This window comes from Myotis brandtii, unplaced genomic scaffold, assembly GCF_000412655.1.
Source record: "Myotis brandtii unplaced genomic scaffold, ASM41265v1 scaffold3091, whole genome shotgun sequence".
NCBI lineage: Eukaryota > Metazoa > Chordata > Mammalia > Chiroptera > Vespertilionidae > Myotis > Myotis brandtii.
Window position 1 is genome coordinate 13,389 of NW_005361841.1, and position 11,001 is coordinate 24,389.

The following is an 11,001-nucleotide window of genomic DNA, read 5'->3' on the forward strand; positions in this document are numbered from 1 at the left end:
AGAATCATCAATGATGAGAGAGAATCATTGATTGGCTGCCTACTGCACGCCCCCTACTGGCAGGATTGAGCCCGCAATCCTGGCATGTGCCCTTGGAGGGAATCAAACCTGGGACCCTTTAGTCATTGGGCTAATGCTCGCCAAACCAGCTAGGGAAGCTGTTTGATTTTTGATACCTCAGTGAGTATTTGTATTAAAGGCTTTCTGATAGCAAAAATCTTAGGATGATGCTATTCTTCAAACATAGTAAATCTCTTTGATTTTTCATCACCCTCTTTGTTCCCCACAGAGAATTTCCAAAATCCACCTTTACTTGGAACTTCAAAGCCTCTGCAGCTCTCTCTTCCTTTAGAGAACACTACAGCCTCCCTAACAGTAAGTGTTTGCAATCCACCCAGAGTCTCTGCTCCAGCAGTCACATCAGCATGGCTCCTACCATCAGTCTCTGGCACCTCTTTCCAACCTCTCATGGGTAGTGCCTACCTTTACCAACATTCTAGCACAACTATGTTGTCTAGAGTTACCGGCCAGAGCCAGATCTCCACTGCAGCTGCTTCCAATCCTGGTATTTTTGAGTGGGCGCTCACAGGAGGCACTGAAAAGAAGTCCTCATCCATCCGAGACTTCACAGTGACTGTCATTGACCAGGACACAGCTGTTTCTTCCATGTCGATGGCATCCCAGTACAATAAAACCTCAGATGCCACTAACATGGTCCCTCTGTATCCATCACTTTCTGCCAGCCTTGTTCATGGGGCATCATCTCAGATTCCAAATCAGGGACAGAGCTGGTCACTTCCCTACCAGGAAGGAAGTCAGCTCTATTACTACAATCAAGGCACACTGGGGCCTCTGCTCCCTGCAGAACGGGGCCCCTACCTGCAATCCTATGGCTCTGTGTCTTACACAGAGAGCAGGGCCTCTGCCCCTCAACCAGAAATGGTCATGGTACTAAAGGAGGTCCAGCCCACAAGTGTGATACCACCGGCCTCCACCTCTGCAATCTACTACTCTGTGCCTGCTCAACCCATCACAGAGACAAGTTTTCAAGGTGAGTTCAAACAGCAAGAAGGAAGAGGAACGGGGTCACCATTAAAAACTCGGGTCACCCAGGAAGTGGTGAGTCCACAGACAGGTAGACTTTAAGTCCTGTGACTTTGTAACTGCCACCCTCAGTCAGTGCTCCCCATTTTCAGAGTCTATGGGAACAACAACTAGAGAAGGGAAGGTGGTAACTGGATTGGCCATGTATGCTACATGCATGAGAAAGCGAGAGCATACAAAGGGGTCCCACACTATTCACTCCCCTACCTACTAGTCCCCCTCTACTACCACACTGTCATGGACTCTCTTATTTATTGCTTCAGTGTCTTTAGAAGGAATTTCAGAACTCTTACTGCGATAGTGGCAGTTTAACTTTCCCTCACTCCTTAATTCATGCCAGGTTTTAAGACCTTGTGTTCCATGATCTTGTCCAAAGCAAGCAGGCTAGAAATCTGCCCTTGCTTACGTATTTCATGAGGAAGAGTTCCATTCCCTCCCCTACTCCATTGTGTGAAGTGTTGTTATTTCCTCAGGAAAGGGGAGAGAACTAAAAGGATTCCATTTGTACAATGCTAGCTTTTTAAAACAATATCATGGAACAATGACATCAATGATCCCCAGTGAGAAATACAACAGTTGTTTCCTTTCTCCTAGCACAGTGAGCTGTCCATGATCTTTAGGAAGAGCTGGTAGGAATGCCTTTCCCATTGTTGGAAGGAGCATGGTTGCTGCATTGGTGGTGACAGGGGAGCACCCATGGGTGGTGCCCAGGGACTGACTGGCTTCTCCTTGATTCGTTTGTAGTGATGGAGACTTCCCTGGGGATGAAGACTTCCCTCGGATTGCAACCTCTAAGCCAAACATTTTGTCTACCACAAACCCCAGAAATCCCCAAGTCTTGTAATGGCAGCAATATCCAGATGCTTGACAGCAACCCACCACCTGAGCTTGGGGACATTTCAATGGCAGCTCCAGCCCGGAGTCCTAGTATTTACCTGGCACTGCCCCCAGCTCCAAGCCAGGAACAGAAAGAGAATAGGAATTTGGAGGACATGAAAACCATGCTTTCAAAGCCTCTGGATGCTTACCAGATCCCAACAGAAAACCAAGATCCTCCACTGCTCCCTTTAGAAACCCCCGACATTCCCCAGCTCCTGGCCTGCTTTGATCCCCTTGGCCAGGAGGAGCAGCCTGGTTGGGAAAACGCTGGTCTGGGAAAGAACAGCCTGAGTCTTAAGGACCAAGGGACACTCGAAAATGGGACTGTACCCAATGATGGCTTTGCAGACATCGCTACACTGGTGGAGGATATTCACCTTCCAGTGGTCCTAAATTCCTTGGATGCACTTGATCAATCCAAAGGTCCCAAGGTGATCCAAACCAAAGATACCAGAGCCATCAATTTGAACAAGGTGCAGAAAACAAGTGTCATTAATGCTCCCTCTGATCAAGACAGGAAGAATAAACATGAAGCCTCTGAGCTGATCAGTGGTGCTCCCATAGTCAAAATCCAGCCTGAGAGCCCAGATGGCATGTTCGTGGGAGAAGTGGCTGTTTCCAATGCTGCAGCCAGTGACAGAGCTCCTGAAAACAGGGCCAAGAATTCTAACAAACCTCAGAAAGCTGCCCCCAGCAGGACCAGCAAAACCAAGAGCCATGGGCAAGAAAAGGCCAAAAGAACCAGAGAAAACAACCCCAAGAAAACTGAAGAGAGTAAGCAGTCAGGGAACAAAGTCAAGGCAGAGGAGAAGCCAAACATTCCAAAGATGAAATGGAAGAAAAACCAACCTCAGCTGACCCAAGAGACCTTCAAAAAGCCCCGAAGCTCCCTGGGTATGCATATGCTGGAGTCTGTGCAGGTTTTTCATGCCCTGGGGAAGAAGAGTGATAAGAAAACTGAACTCTCTTCCTCCCGGGCCCTGGGACACTCAAGCAACCCCAAAGGCCCCCAGCCATCCCTAGCTATCAGACAATGGCTGGATACCCCTCGTGAGGGCAAAGGTCCTGAGAAAGCTCCAGTCAAACGCCAGAAACCAGATGGCAGTGCTGAAAAGGAGTGTTCATCTCCATCTGAATACGAGCTGCCACCGCCTAGGAAGGTCAAGTTGGTACCTTTGATTTTTCCAACTTTGGACAAGCCCCAAGCTCGACCTGTTCCTCGCAGGCCACTGTCTCTGGCATCACGTCGGCCCGCTGGGGCTAACCAGCCAAGTTCTAAGTCAGTTCAACCTATTACAGTCAATTCATCCCAGCCAAGTCCTGCATCTTTGAAAGGTCCTGCCAGATCAGCTCTGCCAACTTCAACCAACCCTGCTAGTCCTGGTTCTATGTCGGCTCAACCTACTGCACTCAATTCATCCCCACCAATACAGCATCTATGACAGGTCCTGCCAGACCAGCGTGCCAAAATTCGACCAACCCAGCCAGACTAGGTTGGACCAACCCTATCCAGCCTAGTGTCCCACAATCTAATGCTTCTAGGCCGGTGCCCTACAAAACATCAACTTACACTTCTTTCCAAGGGGAACCCAGTTGCACTGCTGTGAAGCCCTGGACTCCGCCCAAACCTCAAAACCAGTATCTACTGCAGGATTCTGCCTGCCAACGAATTCCAAGGAGGAACCCCAGTGTTTCTGGTCCAGTAATGTCAACACCCATCATAAACGAGCAGAGGCCAGAGCAGGAGGCCATGAAGAGAAAGGCTCAGCTGGAGCAGGAGAATGCTGCCAAATGCTCTTTGGGGAAAGTGCAGTCTTTCACTGAGAGGGAAAAAGAAATGGAAATGTCTAAATACTGCGGCTGTGCAGTATAAGTGATGCTAGGAGTATTTATGCCACTCTGGATATCTACAGTTTTCCCACAGTAGATAAATATAAATTGCTGTATTCTGATATATTTTAAATCTTAATAAAATTGAATAATAAAATAGAATTAGAAGATGACTAATGAAGCCTTTTGAGTTTTGAGATGCTGTTAACTGTGGTTTTCCTTGGTGGGGGTGGGGATCAAAAGCTGCATGAGAATTGGTAGTTGGATGGGCAAATGAGGGACAAGGGGTAAGAACTGGGGGAATTTTGTCTATGGCCAGAAAGATTAAAGGGGAGGTTATGGGTTTATAAAAAGAAGCAGTAAGGGGGAAAATGGCAGAAGATGCAGGGTCTGAGGTTAGGGTTAAAAGGGTAAAATCTGAATAGAGTTGAAGATGGCAGAAAATGACTCTAGGTTGGCCAGGAGAAATGTAAAGTCTCTCCTGGAGGCTGGCCTTATGTCTCATGACCACCAGGTAAGTATTTTAGAAAACAGATACTGGGCACATTTCCAAAAGGTCTGGGTTGCCTTACCATGTATGATTATAGTTGAGAGGTAAGTACAAATCAGTGGAACCTATCAGATTGAGTGGCAAGGGCTGAGAGTTATCCTGGAGGCAGCTTATAACTAGCCAAGTGAACTACGGCAGTAGGAGGCCCACCCAGAACAGGGCGTGAGATATAAATCCCCACTTACTCAACACCTAGGTACCACACCCACTAATGGACAACATTCAAGGTCAGTATCACTGTGCCACTTTAGTCATGAGGTTCAGCAATGGGCTGAGGTCACATTGCATGTGGTAGAGCAAAGTCTAGATTGGAGGCTTTTCTCCAAGGTCCTCAGTATTTGCAAGTGTCTCTAGGTACCCAACCAGGCTTTCAGAGCACAGCCTCTGGAAGTTAGTAGTGGAAGAGACCAAACTTGAGGAGAAGCCTAAATATTTACTTGAGGGGCTAGCCAGGGCCTTCTCCATGACCGGGGCCACGCATGCTGCCTTGTCTAAACACCTCCATCAAGTGAAGCGAAGGAGAATAATCCGTTGGAAGAGTGGATTTCCAAGGAGCGAGAGTAATAGGTGCGCCTGTGCACTGGTTTGCCACTGGAACAGCCGTAGGATGCAGGAGTCAGTTCAAAGGGTTTCGCAGCCGGAGGAACTGAGGGTCGGGGAGGGCGGGGGCCATGAAAGAGAATGAAGGGGAAGGAGACGGTAATCATTACCATGGGTAATTTGTTAATTTGCATTAAAAATTAATTTTGAGATATAATTTACATACTTTATATAAAATTCAGTTTTAAATTGTAAATTCAGTGACTTTTAGTACATTCACAAGCTTGTGCAACCATCACTATTATCGAACCCAAAACATATTCATCAGCCCAAAAAGAAACCCCCCTAACCATTAGCAGTCACTCCTTGTTTCCTCCTCCCTCCAGGCCCTGGCAACCACTAATCTGCTTTCTACCTGGATAGATGTCTTTTCTGGAGATTTCATGTATGTCAAGTAACATAATATATGACCTTTGTGTCTGGCTTCTTTCATTTAGCACGTTGTCGAAGTCCATCTTGTTGTAGCACGAGTCAGCACTTCATTCCTTTTCATGACTATATAACATTCTATGGAATGGCTCTACCACATTTGTTTATCCATTCATCACTTGATGGACATCTGAGTTGTTTCCACTAGCAACTTACATTTATTGAGAGTTTATTCTGTGCCAGGCAGCACCAGGCTAACTTATTCACCCCATTTCACACACACAAAAAAAGATAGGTTTGAAGAGTATCAAGTATTTGCCCAAGATGAAGAGCTAGCAATTGGGAGAGCTTGGGTTGGACTCAAGCAGTCACACTTCAGAGGTAGATTCCTATCATATTACTTTAGAAAGGTACAAAGGGTACTCAAAGAAAATCCACCCCTTTCCTGAAGTTCCCCATCCACTAATTTCCCTCCTTCCTTAAAGACACTACTTTGCCATGCTGTGAATCCTTCCAGAGGAATTATTTACACTCCAACACATATGAATAATTTATTGATGAGTCTGTCCCACTAATCTGAAATGTTACTTTTATGGTATAATAAACCCTCATATGTATTTGTATTACTCTTCAGTATTGTCCTGCTTTATTGGGGCTTATTTTTATATTTGTCGTTTCTCTAGTTCCTTTTATCTTCTTTTTGATTTTTAAAAATTTTATTCTTTTCTCATGTTTCCCTTAAGGCATTATCCATTTTGATCATACACTCTTATTTTTATTCTTATTTCTGAAAATGTTTTATTGTTGATTCTGCTGAGTTCTATCATTTTACCTAGTGCTGATTTATGTAGTTCCTTCATCTTTCCTTACAACAGTAAAATACGTGTAACACACAATTTACCATTTTAACCATACAATTCAGTCACAGTAAGTACATTCATTATATTGTGCAACCATTACTACCATCTAAAATTAATATAATGATGTCAAATGTCGGAACAGGACTTCATAAAGATGGAGGGAGCAGGCCAGTTTTTGAATCTCCCCAAAGTATTTACTGACTGCCAAAACTGGTTTGGCTCAGTGGATAGAGCGTCGGCCTGCGGACTCAAGGGTCCCGGGTTCGATTCCGGTCAAGGGCATGTGCCTGGGTTGCGGGCACATCCCCGGTGGGGGGTGTGCAGGAGGCAGCTGGTCGATGTTTCTCTCTCATCGATGTTTCTAACTCTCTATCTCTCTCCCTTCCTCTCTGTAGAAAATCAATAAAATATATTTAAAAAAAAAAAAAGAATTTACTGAGGTTGGGACTGGAAAAAGCCCCTTCCAGTCTCAGCTGCTGTCCTCAACTTGGCCCCCAGTGCTCTCAGGTGAGGACTGCTGGCACTGTGAAGGCCTCCTGTGCTCACGCCCATCAGATGCTTCCTCCTGTCTGACACTCCCTCTGGTGCGATGCTGAGACCAGGCAGGTCTGTGCCCGGTGGTGGTTGTCTGCTCCACCCTCTCACTTTGGGGCTTCTACTTTCCTGGTAAATGCTACCCATGGGCGTTTAGTTTGGATTTATCTAATGCCATGAGAGGGTTTGGGGAAATTAAAAACAATGCCACTGTCTCTATCTTCCTTAAAATCTGCTCCATCCTTTGACATGATTATTTTAAATGTGACAGCCCTGGAATTATCAGTCCCCCAAAGCAGAGCTGCAGAGCCCATCTGCCCTACCCTCGTAGGACTCTGGGTCAGACAAGGCTTTCTGAGTCTCCTCTGTCTAAGGTGGCACCTCATGCTTATATTTGCTCGGATCATGGTGTAAATAAGAAGGCAAAACACAGCTACCTGAAAAGCTCATGGGTAGAGGGACATTTGGCCACCATGAGAGGGGGAATGGACCTGTGGGCAGGGGGAGAGTCTGTAGGCAGCCACTGGTCAGGAATGTGTATCTTTTCATTCCCTCTTTCCTTCTTTTATCTTCTTTTTTAGACATGTACAAAACTGCATCTCCCATCTGCCCTCCTCCCCAGCCAAACATATACACAAACAAAACAAACAACTGATCCATGCAGTTTTCTTCATCTCAATTCATGGTAATGCCATTTCCCAAGTTGCTCAGTCCGGAAATCTTTGAAATCATATGACTCCTCTCTTACACTCTCCATCATTCATCCAGATCATCAGCAAATTCCATCTGCCTTACCTTCACATTGTATCAAGGACTTGTCCACTTCTGACCATTTTCCTCCACTTCCACTCTAGTCCAAGTCTCCATCATTTCCTGCCTGGATTACTGGGACAGCCTCCTAACTTGGAGTTTCCCAATCATTGTAGATCCACAGAGCCCATGGTGTCTCACCCCTATGCAAAAATAAAACAAAATAAAATAGTCCCATTTGTTAAGTAGTTAAGTGCCAACAATTTAATAAGTATTTATGCCTGTAGTAGGCTGGACAGTGGCCAGCCAAAGACAGCTGGTGCTCATCCCTGAAACCTGTAAGTATTACTATTTCACTTAGAAAAAGGGTCTTTGTGAATTAAGGGTCTTCAGGTGGGAAGGTTATCTGAACTATGAGGGTGAGCTGAGCCATAAATGCAATCTATGCATCCATATCAAATGGAGGCAGAAGGAGATCTGATGCAGACAGAAGAGGGGAAGGTGATGTGACCATGGAGGCAAGAGGGCTCCAGGAAAGATTTCACACAAAAATAGAATCTAATGTGTGCATCCTAGCCACATTAACAGAAATGTTCAATGGTGTTAGAGATGTGGAGGAAGAATTGGTGATTAAGTCCATAGGGAAAGAGACAGACAAATGAGACCAGAATGAGGGAGACAAAAGTAGTATAAGAAAGGAAACATAATCATGGTATACTATGGCTTAGAGCTGTGTATTTATCTCATACATAACTTGAACTTAGAATTTCTGATTTAACCAAAAGTTGGGAAACAACTATACTAAAAGGATTCGGTAACAGAAGTATGTGTGTCATGGGTGTGAAAAAGCTAAATCCTCATCTTCCACTGTAAGAAGTCAATAGCATTAATGTATACAATATACACTACTTAATTATAACTTCTTTTATTTCTTCCTTGTATAATAGAGCATTACAATGATTTTTTTTTCTTTAAAACTAAGTATGGAAGTAGGTTGTACTTACCTATGAATTTCATTTCAGGACAGTAAAAGGCAAAATACAAAGTATATGCTATAAAAAGAGAAAATGGAGTGTGATGGGATAGAGAATCACTGTTCTACATGGTGAATTCAAATTTCTAAAAGAATATTGAATTAATTTTTGCTTACCTTTTTCAAAGGAACTTTGAAAGCAAAGTTGGAGTCCCAGGCATCCTCCGTCCAACAGGGAGATAGTCTTGCCACCTGTTAATACATTAGCCAAATTCTCTTAGCCTTTCTCCCAGCACACACTGAGGACTCCTCAGTCCCCTCTTCTCTTTGCTCTGCTGCTCCAGTATTCACCCCCACCCAGTTATCTGTACGTCCCCTCTTCCTGTTTCCCCATCTTGAAAACACGTACAAGGCAACAAACAGTGCAAAGGTCTCAACAAAGGAGGAATGCTTAACACCAGAGATGGCCAGAACTTCTATATCCCCGATAAAACCTAGCCTGGTCCTGAATACTAAGGAGGCATAAATACATAGATGTTAACTGAAATAGTTTAAACTCAATTCTTTCACTTCACAGTTCATTTTCAGTCCTCATACAACTGATGCCATCATTATTGGATCGGCAGGGAACTTCCAGTTCATACGGTAAAAAGAAAACCCCATAGAACCGTGACACTGAGCTGTGCTTAATAATGCTAGGAGTCACAGTGAGAAGTAATATTTGAGTTGACTTCTGCCGGATGAGTTAGAATGAACAAAGGTTGATTCGGTCTATCTTAAGCATTGGAAGTGAGGGCAAAAGTTGTACAAGTTGAGGCTGGAGAAGCAGGTTGGGTTCTAGACAGTACAGCGTACAGAGTCTTAAAGGCCGAGGTAAAGAGTTTTTTACTTTTTAAAATATATATTTTTTTATTGATTTTAGAGAGGGAGGGAAAAACATCAATGATTAGAGAGAATCACCAATCGGTTGCTCCCATACCCCACACCTGGGATCGAGCCCACACCCCGGCACGTGGCCTGACCTCCAGGTTCATAGGTAGACGCTCAACCATGAGCCACGCCAGCTGGGAGGCTCAGTGATTGATGTTTTGAGGATATTATGAGCTATGGTCCAATTTGCCAACTAAAAAGATCTGTTATGGGAAGAATGGACTGGAAGGAAACAAGAGATGGATATACATGCACTAGGAAGGACCTAACTGCAATGGCTCTGGCAAGTTCTGGGTAAGATGCTGGGGGAGAAGCTGGAAGTCAAAATGCTTCCGGGAGATAAAACGAAGGGGCCGTAACGAGGCACGAGGTGGAGGAAGGAAGGTCTGGAGGAATAAAGAAGGGTTCACTGGCCCTCAGCCTATAAACCAGGCCACGGTTGGTGGCGAGCAGGAGCCAGCAGATCAGTGATTCTCATCATTGATGTTTCTATTCCTCTCTTCCTTTCCCTTCCTCTCTGAAATTAATAAAAATATTTTTTAAAAAAGAAATTAAGCAAAGGATCCACATTAGTAATTTGAACCTAGAGAAGATGATCACTCAGATGAGCCGTTAGGAAGCAACAGTGTGGCCTTTTTCGGTTAAAACAATACAAACCAACTTTTTCCATGAAAAGTTCAGCGGTACTGGTGGGTTTCTTCCCCAATTGTCGTAGTTATTACATTTTAAAATACCACAACTTCCGGAATTAAGGGGGACTCTATTTTGGTAATTAATGGGTGTCCCCAAAACTGACAGTCCCATCTTTAAAAGCAGTCCCTCTGCATTTTACCCGAAGGGCAATGGCCTGGACTTGCTTTTATATATTTTTGCCTTTTTATTTATTTTTTATTTATTGTTATTGAGCGTATTACAGATGACCCCACCACAAACCCTCTCGTGGCAAGACCTGGCTTTCTAAAGGATGGAAAAGTCAGAAACGCAGACGGTCCCCTGCAGCTCCTGTGGGCGGGGCAGCGACAGGATCAGGGCCTCTCCCAAAAGGCGGACAGGCTGGAGCGCGGGGCCACGCCAACAGGCAGAGACCGGAGAGACGAAGCCCAGACCAGGGGCTGGGGGCTGGGAGGGCCACGCCCAGGGGCCAAGCCACCTTACCTTTCGGGGATGTGGTTCCCGCCCTTCTTCTTGGCCGACGAACGTCCAGAAGAGGCGCGTCCCCGGCCCCAGCGGCTGTGGGCACGATGCCATTGGCTCATGTGGACCCCGAGAGACCGCCCGCCCCACGCCAAGAGCGCCCACGTCGCCAGCCCAACTCCGTGGAGCCAAAACAAGATCCTCCACCGGAAGCTCCTGCACGGACACTGCGCACAGAACTCCCACCAGGCTCCGGCCTAACGCGCACGCGTCTCTCACCAGGTTCCTGCCTAACGCGCACGCGCCGCCGCCGGGGGCGATGACGTCACGCGCAGGATGAATGAGAGGCGGGATCAGTAAACAGGACTCTAGTAGGGGCTGTGGCGCCCTCCTTAGCCGGCGGCCGGTAGCACAGGTCCATGAGTTCATGTACAGACCCTGCAGAGTTCAATGCTGCAGCCCATGGAGTGAAAAGTTAAGTCCCCCCC

At 45.8% G+C, this 11,001-nt stretch overlaps 2 protein-coding genes and 1 long non-coding RNA gene across 4 annotated transcripts; 2 read left to right on the forward strand and 1 right to left on the reverse strand.

Moving 5' to 3' along the window:
• Positions 1–234: 234 nt before the first annotated feature.
• Positions 235–1,152, forward strand: LOC106726722 (uncharacterized protein C2orf78-like; the record flags this gene model as incomplete). The annotated part of the gene is made up of 1 exon (XM_014542639.1): positions 235–1,152. A coding segment is annotated over one exon (912 nt), but the record flags the coding sequence as incomplete, so codon positions are not given.
• Positions 1,153–1,839: 687 nt separating this feature from the next.
• LOC102243278 (uncharacterized protein C2orf78) lies at positions 1,840–3,506 on the forward strand. The gene has a single exon (XM_014542640.1). The coding sequence runs from the start codon at positions 1,851–1,853 to the stop codon at positions 3,423–3,425; it is 1,575 nt and encodes a 524-aa protein (XP_014398126.1). The 5' UTR covers positions 1,840–1,850; the 3' UTR covers positions 3,426–3,506.
• A 347-nt stretch (positions 3,507–3,853) lies between these two features.
• On the reverse strand, positions 3,854–10,793 carry LOC106726723. 2 transcript variants are annotated; one of them, XR_001362820.1, is made up of 5 exons: positions 10,535–10,793; positions 8,627–8,701; positions 8,481–8,528; positions 7,522–7,679; positions 3,854–5,009 (listed from the first exon to the last, which is right to left on the reverse strand). It is a non-coding gene; the product is annotated as an uncharacterized LOC106726723 (long non-coding RNA). The 2 variants fall into 2 exon arrangements; XR_001362819.1 differs by lacking the exon at positions 8,481–8,528 and having other exon boundaries at positions 10,535–10,791.
• Positions 10,794–11,001: the final 208 nt, after the last annotated feature.

Bases quoted from the DNA above. Each gene is read 5' to 3' on its own strand.
- LOC102243278 (XM_014542640.1), top strand. From the start codon at position 1,851: ATGGAGACTTCCCTGGGGATGAAGACTTCCCTCGGATTGCAACCTCTA.